We start from the raw sequence: 22,612 nt of genomic DNA, 5'->3' as shown, positions 1-22,612 counted from the left end.
AAATTTTATGTCATACTCACTTAACTCTGTAATCCACTTGATCAATCTTCCCGATTAATCTGGGTTTGCTGCAATTTTTCCCAAGGCGCTGTTGGTAAGAACAGTGATCTGATGAGATAGGAAGTAGGGCCTTAGTTTTCGGGTTGTAATGACGAGGGCCAAAGCTAACTTTTCCTGTGTCATGTAATTAAGTTCTGCTCCCTTTAAGACATGGCTGACAAAGTAGACGGGTAAATGATTCATTCCCTCTTTCCTTACTAAGACTGAGCTGGCAGCCCGGGGCGTGGCAGCTAGGTACACAAAGAGCCCTTCGCCCTGAAATGGTTTATTCAATACCGGTAGTTCTCTTAAATATGATTTCAATTCCTGAAAAGATTTTTTGCTCTGTTCATCCCATTCAAAGTTTTTGGTTTTTCTGAGTGCTTTGAAGAAAAGAAAACTTTTGTCCGCCGATCTCGAGATGAACCGAGCCAGTGCAGCAATCCTTCCTAACAGCCTTTGCACTTTGTGAATATTTTTATGTGATGCCATAGAGATAATGGCCTGGACTTTCTCCGGATTAGCTTCAATTCCTCTCCTTGTGACCATGTAGCCAAGGAATTTCCCGGTCTGAACCCCGAATGTACATTTGCTCGGGTTTAACATTAGTCGATAATCGCGAAGTGTCTGGAATGTCTGGGTCAGGTCGGAAATGAATTGCACGGCTGTTCAGGTCTTGACCAGGATATCATCCACGTACACCTCAATATTCTTGCCTATCTGTTGTTTGAACACCTTGTCCATTAAACTTTGATAAGTGGCCCCAGCATTTTTGAGTCCGAAGGGCATAACCACATAGCAATAAGTTCCTGTGGAGGTGACAAAACTCACTTTATTCTGATCTTCATTGGCTAAGGGAATTTGATGATATCCCTGATAGGCGTCCAGGAAGCATAACAACTCATGCCCCGATGTAGAATCCACCAGCTAATCTATTCGAGGCAAGGGGTAGCAATCCTTTGGACATGCTTTTTTCAGATCACGAAAGTCCACGCACATGCGCCACTTGCCCGAAGACTTGGGTACCAGTACTACATTTGATAACCAGGTCGGGAAGTATACCTCTTGAATGTGTCCGGCTTTCAAGAGTTCCTCGACTTGTCCTTGAATCACAGTGTCTTTTTCGGGCCCAAAGTGTCATTTTTTCTGAATAATTGGACGATATTCCTGGATAACGTTCAATTTATGCTCCATTACCTCTCTTCGCACCCCTAAGAGATTGGATACAGTCCATGCAAAGAAATCTTTGTTCTCGTTCAAAAAATTTATCAGTTTTTCTTTGAGGGAGGCTTCTATCGTCCTTGCCACCCTGACTGACCCAGTCGGAGGGCAAATCAAAATTTCTTTGCATTATTCTTCTGCAGTCATAGGGGTATTTTCTTCTAACAAGTTTACTTGCTCCGGGCCTCTAGGCCCGGGTCGGTCATCATGGCCAACCTTGACTGCTTTTTGTTATATCCGTACTTCTTCTACATAGCACTTGCGAGAAATCTTCTGATCTCCCTGAACCTCGCCAATTTCATTACCCACAGGAAATTTGAGCTTTTGATATAATGCTGATGCTACGGCCATGAAGATAGTCATGGCCGGTCTTCCCAAGATAGCATTGTACGCAGAGGGTGCATCCACGATAATAAAACTGCCAATCCGTGTTTTGCTTGTACGGTCCTTTCCCAAAGTGAGCGGTAAATTGATCAGTCCAGTAGGTCGGATGGCATGACCTGTAAACCCGAACAACGATGTCACCACTGGTTCTACCTTATACTCTCCTAAATCCATCTGATTTATGGTCTCTTGAAATAGTACATTGACCGAGCTTTCGGAATCCACAAAAATCCAGGCCACATCGTAATTAGTGACCAGAGCTCGAATAACCAGTGCATCATTATGAGTAGTATCTGACAAGCCCTTAAGATCATCCGGACCAAAAGAAAGGGTCGGGCCTGTTCTAACCATATGGTCGGCTATCTCCATGTTGCTCAATTTTCTACTGCTCGTTTTCCTTGCTCTATTGGAATCTCCATCTGTTAGTCCTCCGGAGATCATGTTAATGACTCCTCTCGCGGGTGGGGGTGGCCCCTGATTGTTACCCGGTTGATTTGGATTCGCGCGCTGAAAGTTGCCCCGTGGTGGCTCGGGTCCTTGTCTGGGTCCTAGGTGTTCGGAACCATCCCGACCCCTCTTATTCGATTGATATCCTCCGTTCTGCTTTTCTATGATGTCTTTTATCCTCGGATTTTGTTGAATTATTCTCTCAATTTCTTGTTCCAATTGTCGACAGCCATTGGTATTATGCCCGTACTCATTATGAAAGTCACAGTACTTGTCTGACTTTGGCCTGCGAGGCCCCTGCTTGCTCCACGGGGGCCTTTGTAAAAGTTGTTTTTCTTCGCATATTTGGAAGGCTTGAGTCTTGCTCATCCTTAGGGGGGTGAAAGAGGTGAATTGCCCAAGCAGCTCAGGTCAAGGAACTGGTCCCGCTCTCCGAGGCGTGTTAGGAGTTCTAACATTCTTTGGACTCAAGGGCTTGTCCGTCCACCCATTCGACCGGGAAACTTGTATCTCTTCTAAATTCACATATTTTTCCGCCCGAGCAAGCAGCTCGTCGTAAGTAGATGGTGGTTTTTTGATCAAAGATTTAAGAAAATCCCCCGTAGCAAGTCCTTGGGTGAAAGAGCTGATGAGCAGATCAGTAGTAGCAGTAGGTACTTCCAGGGCCAAAGCGCTGAACCGTCGAATATATGTGCGCAAATCTTCTTGACCTTGCTGTTTGATAGCAAAAAGACTAAGAGTAGTTGTAGGGTGTTTTTTGCTACTAGCAAAGTGGTGTAGAAAGACCTTGCTAAAATCTTTGAATTCCTTTATATCCCCCGGTCGTAGTAGGTTAAACCATTGCTGCGCTGGCCCAATCAGGGTATTGAGGAAAACTCGGCACTTGATCGGGTCAGAATATTTGTGCAGCAGTGCGGCATTCTCGAAACGGGACAAGTGCTCTTCTAGGTCTCCTTTTCCATCATATTCTCCCACATGTGGGAATTTAAAATTTTTGGGGAGTTCGGACTCCAGTATTTCGGCAGAGAATGGAATATTCCGAACTGGCATGGCTAGATATCTGGATTGTTTTTTCTTCAAAAGCTCCATCTCTTCTTTCAATTTCTTTATCTCCTCTAATTGTGCGTTCTGATCTGGTGGTGGGGGAGGGAGATTGGCCGCCCTTGAAGCCATTGCCTTTTCAACAGCGGCCGCAACCAGTTGCTCCATCTCTGTATCTACTCTATTCGTGCCAACCATCTTAAATCTGTTTCTTCAAATTCCCACAGACGGCACAAATTGATGATGTCGAAATTTTCCTTCGGGTTCGGTCTGGTAGAGCGAATCTCCAAATCCTCCACAAAGCGGGTCGGGTCGGGCACGACAATGCTCTGCACAGACAGAAGCTAAAATTAGGGGGCGCCGAAGGTGTTTTTGGCGTGACCCCTCCGATGCCTAAGTCAGTGCTCTCAAGTGAAAAGAGCTTGACTAAAAGTAAGAACAAGAGAATATGCGTGCGTGAGTGTGTGAACAAGAAGTGAATAGAAGAGATGAATGTATAAAGCCATAGGAAATACCTGTATTTATAGGGGCTTGGAGGGGTAGGTTACCTTGTCAAGGTAGAATATGTGTTAAAGTAGGGCTCTAATTAATGAGTTTGAAATCATATCAAATCTTGGATTCATAAGATATTTGTCTTTATCTATTGCAGATCTTCATGTATCCGAGAAGACTAGAAGGTTCTAGATACCGAGCCCATCTTGGGCCCGGGTCGGGCTCCACCCGTACCGGTTAGGGCTCAAGCCCATGAATTTATGATCACGAGCCCATTCCTTAACAGAGCCATCCCAGACTGGGCTTTTCATAAAATAAGACTAGATGGGCCTCACTATATACTTCCAAAAATATGGATTATTGGGCTCGGGTCGGGTTAGACCCGTATATTTTTTAGGGGCATCAACATGCATACTCAATTTGGATATCTCGAATAATACTTCCGTACCTCTCTTAAGGCAGATTCTAGAAGCTCCCCTCTAGGTCCAAGCCTACCATACACCACTACAATACATAATCTAGCATGCCAAACATCAACTAACAGGCTCTAAAAGCCTTAATTAAACTATAGCCTACTCCCTATTTACCATAGGGAACCAAAGTCATACCTTCGTCCGTCGTCAGCCCGCTAATGGAGAATGCCCCACAACTTGGGCATAACCCTGCTGCAAATCCGCAGCTTCAAGCACAGCTCTGCTACTATATCAGACACTGTCTGAATATACTAAAATATATACTTTTTACTCCAACTCTAAAATAAGAGTACCCAAAAGGCATTAAAATAGAGCCATATGGGTGAAGAAGAGGATTCTGAACTGCTGAAAATGAGCAAATCTAGCCCCTATTTATAGACGGAGAACGGACGACCGTTCTGGAGATCAGACGCAACGTTCTGCACCGTTCAGCCACGTGTCATGATCTCGTCAACACCTATCCAACCAGCAGAACGGACGCAATGTTATCGAGATCGGACGTAACGTTCTGCACCGTCCAGCCACGTGTCATGATCTCGTTGACACCTATCCAGCCAGTAGAACAGACACAATGTTCTCGAGATCGGATGCAACGTTTTGGTTTGGATGCAACGTTCTGGTTCGGTCCTTCCGAACTCGTTTGGCTGCTTCTGGACTGTCTGAGACCCTGGGGACCCTTCCTACCATTTTGGATGTTTCTGATATGATTTTCCACTTATTTTCACCAAATAATGTCTCCTTAAACACGTTTTGCCACTTTTAAAATTATATGTCATTTCTTAACATGTTTAAAATCACTTGATCTTGTAAAATGGAACCGGGCTATTACAAGCTAGATACAGACTCAATTCAAGATTTAAATCCTTGAATTTTCTCGTCACAATCTACGCCACAGTTCTCTCTATCTGAATTCTCCCTTCTCTTCTCTCTCAAACTCTTTTCTGAAGATTGAGGAATTTGATTTTCTGTTATGTTTATGGCTGGCTTCCATCTGCTTATATAGAGAAAATACACCGACTTTCTTCTTGGGCTTTTAGGTCAACGAGTTGTTCCGGCCCATTCATTAAGTCAATCATGGCCCAACTCCAATAAGCTATCCGAAGCTTGATGCAATAGATCTGCCCTCACGTTTGATCTGCTTTGATCTACTTCTTTGCACTAAGCTCCAAACTCCATGAGCAATCGATCTGCTAGCTTAACTCATCTGCCCGTCGACTTCGACTTGATCCCAGTGCTTGATCTGACTATGAACTCATCTGATCACTGAGCTCATCTGACCACTGTACTTCGATCTGATCCCTTATCTCTTCTTTTCCAATCGAGTTGATAGAAGCACACTTCAACACAAATACTACATGAGCATGAATACAAGTGTGCGGGTACCAAGAATCGAGGTCAAGAATATCTGATCAATAACAAATATAGGCCCTGGGTATGTAGCACTCTTCTTCGTCGCACCAGGAGGTGGCTCCCATACCCGATAGTGGAATAACGGTGACCTGACACGAGTCCACGTGTCCAACCATCCACTAACAAGATAGGGTCAACACCCTACTACATGATATCTCAAGGATATAAGCTCAAGATGCTCATGCATGAAGCATAATAACATGTCATAATATATATATATAGACAAAATCATGCCATATAATCAATGCAACACATAATACATTCATACTCAGCCTGGATATCTCGAACAGTACTTCTGTACCTTACTAAGACAGTCCTAGAAGCATCCATCTAGGTTCCAAGCCTATCACCAGCACTACAATGCACAATACCCATGCATTATAAACTTGCTCTAAAAGCCTTAACTAAGCTATTGCATAGTCCCTAATATTAATAATATATCGGAAATACCTCCGTCCGTCGTCAGTCCGCTGAAGTCGATTGCCCCATAACTTGGGCAAAACTCTGCTATGACTTCTGAACGCCTCGCCAAGGCCCCGCTACTCGACAAATATGGCTAGAAATCCCCAAAATACACAAGAAACGAGATTGAAGAAGCTGGAATGAGCAATGAAATGAGGCTTTCGACTCCATATTTATAGGCCACGATCGGAACCTCCAATCTCTACGATCGGAGCTTCCGATATGCTCCAATAACCATGTAACATGCATCTTTGACAAGTGTTCCTGCCAACAGATCGGAAATTCCGAACTCAGATCAGAGCTTCCGATCTCCACCGATGACATCATATTCTAACCTCACTATTTTGATACTTGGCTGGGAACGATCGGAGCTTCCGATCCCTTCTTCTTCCAAACGCAACATAGCTTCCGAACTCAATGCAGTTCAGAGCCTCCGAACTATGGTTCGGTGTTTCCGATCTGTCCTTTAACTCCGGACCCTCTGGGCTATTTTCGAGCGTTTTGGATCCATTTTTCAACTCTATTAATCCAATAGAAATTTTATTAATCATGTTTTATCCTTTTAAATCACTTAATCTTATAAAATGGAACTGGGCTACTACACACACAACATCACTATCTTAACCTATTTAAGAGGGAAACCCTATGCTAATCATCATAGATTTCAAGACATGCCATTCAACTCGATCATATGCTTTCGACGTATCTATCTTAAGAGATGCTACCCCCTTCTTGCCTATACATTTGCATTTAAGATAATGGCTGATTTTGAAAGCAATAATAACATTATCTGTAATACTCCTCCCATAAATAAAGGCACTCTGCTGCTCCGAAATAATAGATTTAATCACTTTCTTCAATCTATAGACATCACTTTTGAAACGATTTTATAATCACATTGCATAGGGAAATAGGGCGAAGATCAGAAATAATTTCAGGCCGCTTCTTTTTTGGGATCAATACAATAGAAGTGTCATTCAAGTTCTCTAGGAAATAGCAACGATTTAAGAAATCCAAACAAGCAGAGGTAACATGAGTACCTATAATATCCCAGAAGTTTTGGTAGAAACTAGGGTTCATCCCATCTGGCCTTGGCGATTTATCCAGATGCATTGAATATAAAGCTGTCTTAACTTCATGCTCAACAAAATGCTGCGAAAGGATCTGAACCTGATCATGTCTAGACGTTTAGAACATAGGGGTATGAGGTTTTGAGTACCTTCTCCCTTTGATTCGAACAAGTTCTGGAAATAATAAATGATGAGTTCATTCATGCCATCGCCCCAAGAACACCGTTTGATTGGAAGTTTATGTGGAAGCTAAAAGTGCCGGCTAAAGTGAAGAATTTTCTATGGAAACTTTTCTCCTCTTGTCTGCCAACGAAAAAAGCTCTCTTAACTCGGAGGATGAATGTGATTGAGTGGTGTTCATTGTGTCGTCATGAACCAGAAGATGAATTTCATGCATTAGTTGCTTGTCCTCTTGCTCAAAATTTTTGAAGTCTCACTTCTATTGGGAGTAATCTGCCAATCACTCATTCTATCTTAGAGTGGTGGAATAGTATGGTAATGCGTCTCAAGCAATCAGATATTGAATTTGCTTGTATCGTTCTTTGGTTTATTTGGCAGAATAGAAATGATGTAGTTTGGAATGGTAGAAGTCAACTTGCAACTTCTATTTTCCAGTCAGCAATCCAGCTTCTTTATCAGTGGAAGGCAGCTTCGATGTCTGCTGCTCCTCTTCAGCAAACTCCTCAGTTTGTTCACAGTACTATTTGGAAACCACCACCAGCAAATTACTTGAAGTGTAATACAGATGTTGTGGTGTTCGAAGGAGAAGAGTATATTGGTTTTGATTGCATCCTAAGAAATTCTCATGGACTGGTGATTGATGCTATTTATGGTACTTTGAGGAGGTAATTTTCTCCAACTACTGCTAAAGCTATTTGTATTAGAGATGCCCTTAGCTGGATGAAGACCAAAGGATTTTCGCATGTTGTTGTGGAATCAGAATCCTTTCTAAGGATGTTTCTTATTGTAGTTTTTCTTTTGCGTATGGATCAGCGAATCAGGTGGTTCATGCCTTGGTTAGAAAAGCTGTTTCTTTGACTGATCGGCCAAATGGGTCACTCCGTCTCCTTCTTTGATTTCCAATGTAATTTTTCCGGACTTGGTTTAATATTATCAAGTGTTAGTTTAAAAAAAAAATTCATGCTAACAAATACCAAACAAAACAAAAGAGCTACAAAATCAAAGAGAACAAACATAACCGTACATTATTTTATATGGCTAATTTCATACATTACTCATATGAAATCACGAGATTGTTGAAAAACCCTATAACTGTTAGTTTCTCGTATTTTCAAATTTTTAGCACAAACACCCCTTAAAACGCGTACAAACATGGAGTGAATACTTAAAATTTGAAAACATAAGAATGTATGCATTCAAGATTTAAAAACACATGGAGTTAATATATCATTCGTTTTTCATAAGGAATTTTTAGCAATATCGAAATTTCAGAAAGGTGATATGCAATTAACCCTATTTTAAATTCTAAAAGTGTCAAAATTTAGTTTACAATTTTTGAGCTAAGCAATCGATCCAACCTCAATTTTTTACACACATTCTATTTCCAATGAATAATTAATATAGTTATTGGTTTCCAGCTTTATTTTTGTAAAATTTAAAACAATTTTTATTTGATTATTATATTATTTATATTTATATTTAATAAATAAAAATATAAAGGAGCCAGAAAGTTGAAGGGCAAGATCCCACGTGTGTGTAGCTAGTTTCTTGCATACATCGGAAGAGAGATGTCGTGCCTCGCGTCGTGCTGTGCGTCGATGACTTGCGGCCTCTGTTCATCGGTGGCGTCCAGTATCACCAAGCGCTCTGCAAGAATCGCATACTGTGGACTCTTCGGCTTCTCTTTGATCGTGTCTTGGGTTCTTAGAGAAGTAGCTGCACCTTTGCTTAAAAAATGCTCCTGTGAGTATGTTGTGATCGAAATTGAGGGGGGAAAGTTTTGTTCTTTGGGGGGATTTCGAGCTAGGGTGATCAGTGTTCTTGTATCGTGCTTGTTTTTGGGTTTACTTTAGTTTTCTTGGCATTTTTGCAAGTGGGTGTTCCTTGTGTGTGTTGAAAAAAATGATTGAATGATGACAGTTTTATGTTCTTTTTTGAAGATGTGTGAATAAATTAATTTATTTATTCAGTGTCTTGTTTATGTGTACATGAGATTGTTGGAATTCATGTATGATGTATCAGTAATCGAGTTCAAATTTCCATGGCATTGAATCGAATTTTATGCTTACTTTGTAATGGAGAAAGTAGCTGTTATTGCGATTTGCATCAAATGTTTGTGCATGGTCCTGATTTTCTTCTTTAAAGTATCCAACTTTTGTTTCTTGATCAGTACATACATGCATGAGTTGCCTGGTTTGAGATCATCATTCACGCATTCAGACTGAGACGCTGGTATGATCTTTGGTGTACCTTGTAGGGATAAACACTTCAGACAACCTCTCAAACGAATGGTTTCAAATGCAAGCTGTTCTTCGTGTCAGCTTGGGGAATTTCTTGTTTTTTGGAATACTAGCCCTCATAATGATCGGAGTGAAGGATCAAAACGACAAACGTGATTCATTGCATCATGGTGGATGGATTGCGAAGATGCTGGTTTGGACTTTGTTGGTTATCCTCATGTTTTTCCTCCCGAATGCCATCATATCGATATATGGTTAGCCTCTATCTCTTTTTTGCAATATGTTGCATATTTCATTTGTGGAAGTTTAGCTAATATATTTATAATATTTTCTTACAATTCTTATCAAGATTGCTAGTACTTATCTGATGGTGACATTTTGTTGACTGTCGAGAGAAAACTTTTGGTTTGTGTAGGATTTATTTCGAAGTTTGGTGCCGGGGCCTTCTTATTGGTTCAAGTCATAATATTATTAGATGCCACACATTCATGGAACGATTCATGGGTAGCCAAAGATGAGCAAATATGGTAGTCCAAATAAAAATCATATCCTCTTTTTAATCCTGGGTTTTTTGGTCTGCTGATAACCATGTCCTTGTTGTTTTCAGGTATGTTGCCTTACTTGCAGTATCAATAGCATGCTATCTTGCTGCATTTACGTTTTCGGGAATTCTATTCATTTGGTTTAACCCTTCCGGACATGACTGTGGCCTTAATATCTTTTTCCTCTCGATGACCATCATTCTTGCTTTTATCTTCGCTGTTGTCGCGTTACATCCCAAGGTAAATGTTTCGTTTCTGTATGTTATGACGTTAATTCAACTTAAATTTCGAGAATTTTTCGATATAAATAACACAAACCTGTTGCACGACCTGGTGGAAAACAGTAGTTTGTTATTTTTCAATTGGTAAGAACTTTGATTTCGACAGGTTAGCGGCAGCCTCTTGCCTGCTTCGGTGATATCCGTTTATTGCGCGTACCTTTGTTATACTGGGCTCTCTAGTGAACCTATAGAATATGTATGCAATGGTCTCCACAACAAGTCAAAAGCTGTAACTTTGAGTACCCTTATTCTGGGTATGCTTACTACAGTTCTCTCAGTTTTATATTCTGCTCTCCGAGCTGGATCTTCGACAACCTTTTTGTCTCCACCAAGTTCACCCAGAGCAGGTATTTAAACCTGCTGAAAATCTTAATAATTTTTAATGCTCATGGTATGTGTTTTTTTCTTTTTTCTTTTTTTTTTTTAACTTTACCCATTGGCTCACTTTTAATTATCATTCATGATCCTATAATCACATGACTGCAAATGTCATATTTACCTCTTTAATAATGTCTCATTTGCAAATATTATATTTCTTTATTTCAAATTTATTCTTTAAAGTGATACTCTCTTACCATGTTCAAATCTTTCCTCAATTATTACTTTGGGGCGAAAATGTATATTTTTAATTTTTTACATATACATTTTTTTAATAAAATTTATGTGTTGGAACATTGTGTGACAGATGACAAGAAACCTCTCCTAGGCTCGGACGAACTTGAATCCGGGAAAGGATCCGGTAAAGGGAAGGACTCAGAAGCACGACCAGTTACTTACTCTTACACATTCTTTCATCTGATATTTGCTCTAGCTAGCATGTACTCAGCCATGCTTCTTTCTGGTTGGACGAGCAGTTCAGAAAATGCTGACCTCATAGACATCGGTTGGACTTCAGTTTGGGTTCGTATCTGTACCGAGTGGGTCACGGCTGGATTGTATATGTGGTCTCTTGTGGCTCCATTGCTGTTCCCTGATCGTGAATTCTACTAAATCTTTGCTATTATGTATAGATGTTAGTATCAGTATGCGTGGACTTGCAATGTGGTGTGCCAAGTTTCTAAACAGTGATGTGCTGCTTTGTTTTTTGTATATGCAAATGTTCATTACATGTTAAAATTTCTGGCGTGGCTTCTCCTTTTGACTTTTGGTGTGTCTTGTACTCTCAGTCTGTACATGTATATATAAACACGATAATTATGCACACAAATTGCCTTTTTTTTTTTTTTTTCCGTCTTTAGGTCTTTTCCTTTTTTTTCAATGACGTGAGAACCCATTATTTTCGGAGTCACGAACGGTTTCCCCTGCCACAATTGAACTTTGTTATTTAGTTTTGATGTGGTTTTGCTACTTTATGGAATGATCGAAGAACAATTGAATGGGATGTAGGTGAAGTAAGAGGTTTAAAGAAATTCTCGACTCGGTGCTTATGGAAAATGCGGAACAAAATTAAAGGATGAAAAACACAAGTGAAACTAGACATGATCCCTAAATCAACTGAGTTTTGTTTTTTAGGCTAAGTTATTTCCGAAATGTTTAACACGGTTCGGCTGCCACGGAAAAATTGAAAAATTGTAATTTTGGTTGAGTGTGATTGCTGATTTGTGATTTTGGTTCATCGGGCGTCAAATTTCAATCAGTCATTAAATTTTTTTTTCAATTTCAGTCACTAAATTTTTTGTTTGGTAATTTTGGTTCTTTGACATGACATTGATGTGGTGTTGAGTTGCCATGATGCTCACGTGTACAGTGTTATTTCAACAGTATTTTCAACGAAAAATGGGTAAACTTGTCCGAAATTGAGAGATGTGTACGTGAGTAAAACACCATTTGGACAAAATTGCAATTTTGCCATTGGAGGAAGCTTGAATTTGCATTGGAATCGGCGATATATATATGTATGAGTTATCCTATTGCGCATGTGAGACATAGAAAGCCTTATCTAAAATGTTGGTTTATTACATTGCTAAGTTGGTTGGTGACGGAATAGGGACAGTAACCAAGAATATTTTCCTCCACACACCCAACCCTATCAACTCATCGAAAGCCAACCACTATTTTCCCATTTAAATACACCACCTTGGGTTCTTAATTTTAAACAATATATATAAAAACTCTCTATCAATATATATATATACTAGTATATTTTATTTTATTTTATTAATCTCTCTCTCTCTCTGGATTTTAGGTATGTGTTTTTCATGCAAATTTCATTTATTCTTTTGATCATCAGGAGCCTTCTTTAACAGATGGAATCAAATGTTATCCATGCATTAAGCATGAATCTTACACTGTGCATGCATGTCGACTCGACTCTTATATGAAGATTTTAATCCATTTTTGCGGGATTTTTACACACTACTGGAAACTTTGGACAGTGGTTGGCAATCTGGGACTCAAACTTCTGTAAGAAACAGAGTTAATTTAACTAAGTAAACCCACATGGCCACGTACTCCTGCATAATTTAGCTGAAATCATATTTTCTGAGGTCTATTTCATTCATACCGTCTGCGAAAACTAATGGTTATTTATTTTCTCGAGTTTTCTGTAAATCAAAGGTCTCACATGGCATCTACATGCAATTTATCAGAGAATTTGCAATCTATATACAGCACATGAATGCTATAAAAACTTCCTAAGTTGTTCTGATTTGAAATTTCTCAGTTAAACAATTAAGGTGTGGAATGGCGCAAATCTTGGCTCCTTCAGCGCAATGGCAGATGAGATTTGGGAAGAACTCGGCAGATTCAAGCCTGTTGAATGCAAAGATGGTGAGCTCATTTGTTCTGAAGCAAAACAAGACAGTGGCAGTTAAAACTTCGACCAAATTTAAGGTCTTTGCCACCTTGTCGGAAAATGGCAGCACCATCAACCGTCTCAAACAGCTCCTAAACTTGGACGTAACGCCGTACACTGATAAGATCATTGCTGAATATATTTGGTACGGTTTCTGCATGCCAAAATTCGGCACAATAGATTTCAGTAGCTACTACTTTGTGCTGAACCGATTAGCTCGCATTCTCGGGTCGACTGACATTATCTTATATTTTGCTGGTTTTTACAGGATTGGAGGATCTGGAATTGACGTGCGTAGTAAATCAAGGGTAAAGAAAACAGTGATATACTTCTTGATTTATGCAGAACTTTACTTGCGGTTAACCATTCTTCCATGTTAATTTCTCAGACAATATCAAAGCCAGTCGAGCACCCTTCCGAGCTACCAAAATGGAACTATGATGGATCAAGCACAGGGCAGGCCCCTGGAGAAGATAGTGAAGTCATCCTATAGTAAATATCATCCAGTAAAAGCTAAACTATTACAGAAACAGTCTCATGAAAACCTGACACAATCATTTTTCAATGCAGCCCTCAAGCAATCTTTAAGGATCCATTCCGTGGTGGCAATAACATCTTGGTGAGTCCATCAATTTGGCCGTCATTGGATTCACTTTGCTGCTCCGCTTCCTAGTTTCTTGAAGTGTGTTGCTACGTGGATCTAAGGTTTGTTTGTCGTACATGTACGTCGTGGAATGAAACAGGTCATCTGTGATACATATACACCGGCGGGTGAGCCTATTCCTACAAACAAGCGCCACAAAGCTGCACAGATATTCAGTGATCCTAAGGTGGTTGCCGAAATTCCATGGTAATTTCTTGCGACACTTGACAATCTTATGGACTTTTATCCAAAAATAAAATGCAGCAGACATTCCTCCGATGGATAAGTACAAGCTGAGCAAAAAAAAAAACTCGATAGCTTGTTATCGAAACACTAATATTTGGCTGTCTGCAATTAGGTATGGCATTGAGCAAGAGTACACTTTACTCCAAAACAATGTAAAATGGCCATTGGGCTGGCCGGTCGGAGGTTACCCTGGCCCTCAGGTACTGTCATCTTTCCAGAATGATACTCTCCACATAGTACCTGAAAAGATTTTAGGTGACATATAAGCAGGCTTCGCCCCATCATGAACTTGGCTCCTTATATGGACACTTTCTTTGGTTCAAAGCAACAGCCTGTGATTATAAATCAAGGATTCAGTTAAAAAATGCTACATTAGAATTTAGAGACGCTTACTGATCCTAATGTTTTGTGTCCAGGGACCTTACTACTGTGGAGCAGGGGCAGACAAGTCATTTGGTCGCGACATATCCGATGCTCATTACAAGGCTTGCTTGTATGCAGGAATAAATATCAGTGGCACCAACGGAGAGGTCATGCCTGGACAGGTATCTTTCCCCAGCTTCGTGTTTCAGAACCGGACATAAAATGTATGTTCAGTCCTCCGGTTACAGGATTGGTCCTTGATTGATGATGCATCTTGCAGTGGGAATTTCAAGTGGGTCCCAGCGTTGGAATTGAAGCCGGAGATCACATCTGGTGCGCGAGATACCTTCTGGAGGTAAACCATTCTTGTTTCTTGATGGAGTCGAATGGAGATTTTCCTTTTTTCTCCATGGATGAACTTTAACAAAGTGAATGCCAGAGACACCAGGGGAAGTGCGAGAAAGCATGACAATCCCCGTATTAGTGATTTATGTAAATATGATATTTAACCAAATATACAACACGAACAAATGTGTTACTCTAATACTTTTGGATCTGTCATCTATCCAGAGAATAACAGAACAAGCAGGAGTCGTTCTCTCGGTCGATCCAAAACCAATAGAGGTACCGTTTATATGTTTTCTTCCTGGGAAAAGCAAGAAAATCTAAAGTAGTTTCTTGATGGAACATTCAGGGTGATTGGAATGGTGCAGGATGCCACACCAATTACAGGTATTCGTTGATTTTATTAAACTTAAACAGTTCTTCAACATGCTGACGTTCTTTGGTTTGGCTACGAGTATCGAACAATCTGTTGAAATTTTTCAGCACAAAAAGTATGAGGGAAGAAGGAGGCTTCGATGTAATCAAGAAAGCGATTTTGAACTTGTCGCTTCGCCACAAAGATCATATAAGTGCTTATGGAGAAGGAAACGAGAGAAGGTTAACAGGCAAGCATGAAACAGCCAGTATCAACACATTTTCTTGGGTACGTGTACTAGAATTACATACCGTATGGTGCTATACCGTTGCATATGAGTCGAACCCAAGATTTAAACATTGTGAAACCAAATGCTAAGTTCCATCTTGAATTCATACAAGATGGAACAAATTATCCTGGGTATGTATGCTTCAAATTACATATGATACACTGGATACCTATAGTGCCATGCCTACACCATTGCAAATGATTCCGATCCATGATTTAAGCATCGCGAAACCAAATGTTTTACCAGCAAAATTTCCATCTTGAATTCGTACATATCTTGCTTTATAATTATATGCAGGGTGTTGCCAACCGTGGATGCTCAATCCGTGTGGGGCGTGACACTGAGAAGAATGGAAAAGGTACTAAAAGACACCCTACATTTACCTCAGCTAAAGCAAATTGATACAGAATTCATTTAGCAACAAAGTTAGGCCTAAGTTTTTTTCAGGTTAAAGATAAACCCATGGTAACATCTACCAGTCCTAAGGTTCAGAAAAATATAAACTGATATCAAATGTAAACTATTATTTTCTGATAGGTTATCTGGAAGATAGACGCCCAGCTTCTAACATGGACCCATACACTGTGACTGCACTGCTTGCTGAAACTACAATCTTGTGGGAGCCAACTCTTGAAGCTGAAGCTCTTGCTGCTCAAAAGCTCTCATTGAAAGTCTAAGCCATCGGATATTCAAGCAAAATGGAATGGAGTTAAACAGGGTTTATGGGATCAAGGTGCAAAATTGTGTTCCGCTGTTGACTGATACCTTATGTAAGATGTTTGTAAATAGGGGATTAAAATGAGGATCATGTTAATGTGCGAAAAGTTCCTTAAACTTGTATTGTTGGGATTGGTTTACAGGAATATCTTGATCTTCAACTTCATTCTTATTCGGTTACATAATCTATTGAGAGTAAGAAACATCGCCTTTACTGTTTTTCACCATTCCCTGCTAATCGCACTGTAACAGTAAGCATTCTTAGGGTTAATTATATTGGCGTCTCATGAAGCTTAATCTAATTACATAAGCACTCTTGAGGTTAGAATGAAACAGGCACCCTGTCACAAGGTGGTTAATACTACTTTTTAGGTCTATTGTAACTCCAGTTACATAAGCACTATTGAGGTTAGAATGAAACAGACACCCTGTCACAGGGTGGTTAACACTACTTTTTAGGTTTATTGCAACTCCACAAACATCGTTGTGAGGGAGTATAGTGATTATTCGAGCTTTAATGAGTGCTTATGTTACGCAACACCACTCAGATTGCTTGATGTAATTTACACATAAAAATACCACGGGAAAGGTCGCAAACGATGAAAGGAAACAGTGATAAATAAAATACCGTAAGATGGGATGCAAAAAAAAATTGGACTATATACAGATTAACATGACATGTTTCTTACCTTTTTTTAAGAAACATGTTTCTTGCCTTTGCATCCAAAAATGAGAAGGAAAACAGCACATGAGGTTGACACGATACATTCTGTACTGATAATATATTCAAGATTGATGATATATGAGATAGAAATCAAGCCAGCCGATTTGTTTATAAAGAAGAGAGAGAAAAGGTTACAATCAGTGATATCACGGTGACATGGCTGAAATTGTGCAAAACAAGAACAGGACGGTAGAGTTAACCGCATTTAAAGAGCAGATGAATATTTTCTTAGAATGACAAGACCACTCTAACCTGCTTTGGAGATTTTAGCTAATTTTGCCAACGGAAATTCCTTCTACCCTCCTGCATGATCTCAAAAGCAAGTTTGTATCTTTCTAAAGATGCAACTCCAGCTTCGATATAATTCCGAGCCTCTTCTCTTAAACTCCACAGCATCAAAGGTTTAAGATCTTGCAGGCCACCTCCTGAATCAGCATCTCTTAGTATACCATACTTTGCATTTTTACTCCATCGATGCAAGATATAGCGAGATGGAAGCTCCTTTATATTCATTATTTGGAACACCTTCAGAGCATGCCTACAAAGAACACCTTCAAATTCAAACATTCTACAGCTACAACTGATATTCAGATTCGATGAATTAAAGGCGATGGTGTTCCTCTCATCACCATTTCCACACTTTTGCACGAGATATCTATTAATGGATCCTTCAACATTTATCTTTATTCCAACATAACTGTAGCATTCCAGAAGCTCCTTCTGAAAAACTTTGAACATTGTGACTGTGTAAAGGCTTCTACATTGCTCTTCTATTGGGTCTTTGGTGTGCAAAACTGCTTGCAAATTATATGAGTTGAAATCTTCCTTTCTTTCCTCTTCACGGCAATTTTCCAGAGCTTTCTCGTACCTCACAACAAATTCATTCAGAGGTGTTTCTGCTGTCAAAAGTGTGCCGAAATACAATTTTAATCTTCCATCCACTGGGATTCCAGCAAAGAACGTTCCCTTTATGTACAAGGGAACCCAACTTTTACGCATTCTATACATCTCTTTAAGCCATGCATTCTCTCTCAGATTATATTTATTCATAATCATGTTCCAAGCAGAATCAAATTCACTGGCCGTCTGACTTTGGAAAATGCAAGTTTCATATTCATATTTGAACTCGGAATTCATGGAGAGTAATGCACCCAAATTCTCCTGCTCTTTAGCGAGAATTTGCGAGGCAGAGAATCGATGATGTGTCCCAGGTAAAACTTGCGCAATTGCACGTTGAATGTTTGTCTCCTGATCGGCTATTATCGACAATGGGCGACGTCCCAACATTGCTGTAAGCCAAGCCTTAAAGATCCAAGTAAACGACTCCTCGGATTCATCTGCAATCAAAGCACAACCAAGAAGAACCGGCTGGCGATGATGGTTGACACCAACAAATGAAGCAAATGGCACCAAATAATTACTTCTCCTATATATTGTATCAAATACAATTGCATCTCCAAACTGCGCACAGGAAAACCTAGATCGTGCATCAGCCCAGAAAATATTCATACCTTTTCCATCACGGATTTCCACAGAGTAAAAGAACCCTGTATCTTCAGATTGCCGAGATTGAAAGTATTCAAGAAGCATATTATACCAATCAGTTCCAATTTTGCTTTCATGAACTCGTTTGACAAGGCTGAGGCCCCCATTAGTTTCAACCAGATCCAAGTTTTCCAAAACACTGCTTCCTCCCTCTCTATATTCCTTTGATGCCAGAGTCACTGATCCACTAGGAGCTGTCGGACTGCCGAATTCATGATTGTGTTCTTTCTGAAGACGATCAACCACCCACCTTCCTGATTCTTGTCTTTGAATTCTCATATATGCTCCACAGCCAACCCTTGAAGGATGCTGACGCCCTTCCTTTGAGCACACAAATCTTCGAGATGTGATTGATCCATCATGTTTAGAGCGGAATAATTGGCCGATCCTTACTTTGAACCCAGCAGTAGCAGCAAAAGTGTTGTAGAATTTGTACGCTTCATTGGCAGAAATGAATTCAAGACCTTTGTAAGGTTCACAAGAGGACCCTACATATTCATCCATGCCTTCATTTTTTTGCCTTTTTACATCAACATCAGATAGATCATCATTATCATATGATCTAATTCCTGTCCTACTAGCTCCACCTGCTGATGATCGTGGAGTTGGAAAACTCTTCCTCTGTACCTGTGGTGGACAACGTTCTCCAGAGACTTCAAATTCATGATTGTGTTCCTTCTTTATATTAGCTAAGACCCATTTCCCAGAATCTACCTTCTGCACTCTTATAAAAGCCGGACAACCAGTTCTTGAGTTCGTCTGAAAACCCTCCTTCGAACACACAAATTTCCTGGAAATGATAGCACCATCAACTCTGGACCTATAAAGCTGCCCGGTCCTGATTTTGAACCCCTCTTGACTGGCATAGATATTGTAAAATTCTTGTGCCTCTTCAGCCGAATCAAACTCCAACCCCACATAAGGTTCCATCTTAGATTCTCCATCATTCCGATGCCCATTAACTAAAGGTGGTGGCTTTGTCCTGACAGTCATGATATTTCCCAGCAACTCCAAATTCATATCAATATCTGCAAATGTCAACAAATAATATTATAAAAGCAACATATGCTATGTGCATACATATTCAAGCTTGTCTCACACTAGATTGCTTTTGAAAAATGAGTTCAATCACAGAGAAAACACGCACAGATGAAAACATAAACATTATCTCAAAAGGTTAAACAAACCTTAGCAAAGCACATAAATGCAGGAACCATGACGGTGTTAAGTAAGAAATAAGGACTAAATAAAAAAATCCTAAAGCAACAAAACCTTAGTAAAGTTCAACATCATGATTTTGAACAGAATATTAGTCTAGACACAAATTGACAAAATTATTAGATGCTGATGCATTAAAAAACCTAATTCCAGAGAGGTCATAGGGTTTAGTGACACATACCAAATTACATCTGATTTGAAATCCTCAGAAACTGAAATCTGTTATAGAGTGTGCAAGATTGTATATCAGCCGAAACTGGCCATCAGGTTTTCAGGACGAATATCTGCTCAGCACACAATAATGACAATATTATCAACTTACAAGTGTAACAGGGAATAAGCTGAAACTAACATCAAAATAGTTAGTAAAATTGAACTTTAGAAAGTAGGGTTGCTGATTTGGATGCTAGGAGGTTAACTGAAATGTACAAGTGCAACAGGGAATAAACTGAAACGACCATCGAATATAGTTGGTGAAATCGAACATTAGTAACTAGGGTGGCTGATTTGGGTGCCAGGAGGTTAACTGAAATTGTGGATGGAGTAAAGTCGCCCGAACACTCTATGATGCTTTTTATGTGATACAATTTAAAACTGGAGTTCATTCCGTGTCACCCACCACTAAAATAAAGTCCCGTTCACCATCCATCTCGCAGAAGTAACGATTGTTATCAATAATACAAAATAGGTTCATAAATTAACATACAAAATGGAAAAAAGGCAACAGATTCATAAACCCCGTGAATTAGATCCCATCACAGAATAAACTACACAATGAATTCATGCACTAAGTAGATTCCAAAGCCACCATTTGCATTTCTCCTCTCCTCCCAGTCAAACCCTATCAGGAAAATATCAATAATAACCATCACAGCCATAGACTCAGCAATCGGCAGACATTCAAAAGGAATCAACCGCATTCCTAAATACTAACCAACCACTTGAGTACATACAAAAAGGGAAGAAATGCACAGAGAACCGTAACGATCAAAAGTTTGGAAATGAATGAAGAACACCAAAAACAAGGAATAAGCTATCAAAGTCCACAATTTAGGCACAAATAGTCGCGTACCTACCAGAAAGGAGTTGAAAATCCAAAGTTTTCAGTTCCCAAGTAAAAAAAATCAAGAAAATATGAAGCAAAACGGATCAAAACCAAGAAGCAAATAGGGATTTACCTAACGCATGCAGAAGGGGCAGAATCAAACTCCCAAACAAAGGTTTCGACCCACATAAATCACTATCACAAAAACTTTCAGCAAGCCACTGAACCACTCGCCCGCTTAGCAACTCCAAATAAAACGATTGCTAAAACCGAAGATTTTACGCTAAAAATATGATTAATCAAAGGAAAAAATAAGCAAAATAATCAACAATTTATTAATTTTCAAATGGGGAAAGATGTGGGGCTCTGCCGCGATCAGGAAGAGCTATGGTTTATCAATTTTATTATATTAATTAATTAATTAACAAAACTAAAATCATTAACTTGCAATCTGCCTATATCCTCTTTTAGTTGAGCAGATGCTACCCGCAGTACACTCGCAGGATAGTGTCCTGCGTGTGACATGACAATTCATGATTGGTTAAAATTAGTGGGTAATGTGAGACCCACTAATTTTGACCAATCATGGGGTTACACATCACCCCGCAGGGTAATGCCTTGCGCGCGGCATGTATTAAACTCCTCTTTTGTTGCCCTTTACGTTCTCTTGTTAAAAATGATATTAATTGATTTATCTCCGTCCCACTCATTTCGATTATATTTCATTTTTTATCCATCCCAATTAGATAGTCTAATTTTTATATTTAATTTATATTTCCTACTCTTTTAGCAATTTATCGTTGTTAAATTAAGGGTTAGTCTATGCTACACCGGGAGTGTTTCTCCCCCTATTTCAATATCATTAGATCACGTATGACCCATATATTTTTATGGAAATTGACATATGTCTTGATGATCCAATGGTTGATATTTGACCACATCATGAGGAAAAAAGTACTTCAAATATAACATAGAATAATCCGTTAAATTAATATCATTAACTATTTATGCAATTATTTTATTATATTAAAATATTAATTAAATCAGGACAAAATGAGAAATTAATTAAAAAAATTCGCTTTTCCAAAATTTTTTGTGATTTTTTTATGAAAACGTTACATTTTTTGTAATTTTTTATTTTACAATTAATTTTTTTTATTTTCGTTAAATTAAAACAGACTGTAATTAAAAATTTAAAATGGAAAAAAGTAGAGCTCCATTTGAACAATTACTTCAAAAATATTTTATGAAAGTTTTTTTAAAATATTTTAAATATTGTTTTAAAAATTAATTAATATGTGTTTGGACAATTATTTTGAAAAAAAAATGTTTTTATAGTTGAAAATATGTTTGGACAACTATTTTAGAAAAAAACACAACAATTTTAAAGTAAAAAAATAATTAAGAATGCATTTGGACAATTATTTTATTAAAAAAAATTCATATGAATTTTTTCTTTTTTTATTTTATTTTTTTCTTTATGTTTGTGATTCATTTTTTTATTTTATTTTATTCCAGTTAGTGAATTATTAAATGTATAAAATTTAAAAACATATAAATTTTTATTTAATGTTGAAAACAAAAAGACATATTGTTGAATATTCTATTTCTTATTTCTAGGATTCTCAATATTGTATTATTGGTATATAATCATGTTAAAGTAGGAGTAGATTCTTTTCTTTAATTTAGCTTTACTTTAGTCATATAAATTAGGTTGTACTATCTATTCTTTAATCAAGTGAGAAAATATTTTTCTCTACAATACTTTCTATATTATTCTACATGGTATCAGAAGTTTCAGGCAAACCCTAGCCTTGTTCTCGGTCGGCAGTATGGCTTCTTTCAATGACGATACACAGCCCAAACTGCCGTCGCCCACCCATACTGCGTCGCCTCTTCCCGACGCCATTTCTTTCTCCAACATCACGTGCCATAAACTCACCAGCCAGAACTGCCTCCAATGGTCTCAGTCCGTCAAGATGTTTATATGCGGCAAGGGAAAGGAGGATTATCTCTCGTGTGCCTCGAAGTGTCCCGCTTCCGGTG

General features: G+C 38.9%; 5 protein-coding genes and 1 pseudogene across 11 annotated transcripts; 3 read left to right on the top strand and 3 right to left on the bottom strand.

The window, feature by feature from the left end:
- Positions 1–1,491: 1,491 nt before the first annotated feature.
- Positions 1,492–2,460, bottom strand: LOC140873536 (uncharacterized). Its single transcript, XM_073276704.1, has one exon. The coding sequence runs from the start codon at positions 2,458–2,460 to the stop codon at positions 1,492–1,494; it is 969 nt and encodes a 322-aa protein (XP_073132805.1).
- A 5,077-nt stretch (positions 2,461–7,537) lies between these two features.
- On the top strand, positions 7,538–8,115 carry LOC140873535 (uncharacterized). Its single transcript, XM_073276703.1, has 2 exons — positions 7,538–7,884; positions 8,010–8,115. Exons 1-2 carry the CDS (start codon positions 7,538–7,540, stop codon positions 8,113–8,115), a joined length of 453 nt encoding a protein of 150 aa, XP_073132804.1.
- A 622-nt stretch (positions 8,116–8,737) lies between these two features.
- On the top strand, positions 8,738–11,505 carry LOC140873523 (uncharacterized). The gene is made up of 6 exons (XM_073276691.1): positions 8,738–8,962; positions 9,477–9,713; positions 9,875–9,986; positions 10,067–10,241; positions 10,389–10,629; positions 10,968–11,505. The coding sequence occupies exons 1-6, from the start codon at positions 8,788–8,790 to the stop codon at positions 11,270–11,272; spliced, it is 1,245 nt and encodes a 414-aa protein (XP_073132792.1). The 5' UTR covers positions 8,738–8,787; the 3' UTR covers positions 11,273–11,505.
- Positions 11,506–12,376: 871 nt separating this feature from the next.
- On the top strand, positions 12,377–16,204 carry LOC140873514 (glutamine synthetase leaf isozyme, chloroplastic). 2 transcript variants are annotated; one of them, XM_073276677.1, is made up of 14 exons: positions 12,377–12,467; positions 12,945–13,221; positions 13,345–13,384; positions 13,465–13,568; positions 13,647–13,695; positions 13,820–13,926; positions 14,078–14,165; positions 14,382–14,510; positions 14,609–14,683; positions 14,899–14,952; positions 15,023–15,060; positions 15,157–15,316; positions 15,615–15,675; positions 15,855–16,204. In XM_073276677.1, the coding sequence occupies exons 2-14, from the start codon at positions 12,965–12,967 to the stop codon at positions 15,992–15,994; spliced, it is 1,302 nt and encodes a 433-aa protein (XP_073132778.1). In that variant the 5' UTR covers positions 12,377–12,467; positions 12,945–12,964; the 3' UTR covers positions 15,995–16,204. The 2 variants fall into 2 exon arrangements, with proteins under 2 accessions (XP_073132778.1, XP_073132779.1); XM_073276678.1 differs by lacking the exon at positions 12,377–12,467 and adding an exon at positions 12,541–12,685.
- Positions 14,664–20,961, bottom strand: LOC140873511 (protein FAR1-RELATED SEQUENCE 12-like). 6 transcript variants are annotated; one of them, XR_012148064.1, is made up of 4 exons: positions 20,700–20,961; positions 19,703–19,805; positions 16,724–19,331; positions 14,664–14,746 (listed from the first exon to the last, which is right to left on the bottom strand). XR_012148064.1 is itself a non-coding variant. In XM_073276670.1 (4 exons), the coding sequence occupies exon 4, from the start codon at positions 19,321–19,323 to the stop codon at positions 17,029–17,031; it is 2,295 nt and encodes a 764-aa protein (XP_073132771.1). In that variant the 5' UTR covers positions 19,324–19,331; positions 19,703–19,805; positions 20,049–20,362; positions 20,700–20,961; the 3' UTR covers positions 16,327–17,028. The 6 variants fall into 6 exon arrangements, 5 of the variants coding, with proteins under 5 accessions (XP_073132771.1, XP_073132773.1, XP_073132774.1 ...); XM_073276670.1 differs by lacking the exon at positions 14,664–14,746 and adding an exon at positions 20,049–20,362 and having other exon boundaries at positions 16,327–19,331; XM_073276672.1 differs by lacking the exon at positions 14,664–14,746 and adding an exon at positions 20,228–20,362 and having other exon boundaries at positions 16,327–19,331.
- Positions 20,289–22,612, bottom strand: part of LOC140873534 (uncharacterized) — a 23,012-nt pseudogene continuing 20,688 nt past the window's right edge.

The sequence above is a fragment of the Henckelia pumila genome, unplaced genomic scaffold, assembly GCF_033568475.1.
Source record: "Henckelia pumila isolate YLH828 unplaced genomic scaffold, ASM3356847v2 CTG_627:::fragment_1, whole genome shotgun sequence".
NCBI classification, from domain to species: domain Eukaryota; kingdom Viridiplantae; phylum Streptophyta; class Magnoliopsida; order Lamiales; family Gesneriaceae; genus Henckelia; species Henckelia pumila.
The sequence above is the reverse complement of the archived record's forward strand: the minus strand, read 5'-3'. Positions and strand labels throughout refer to the sequence as shown.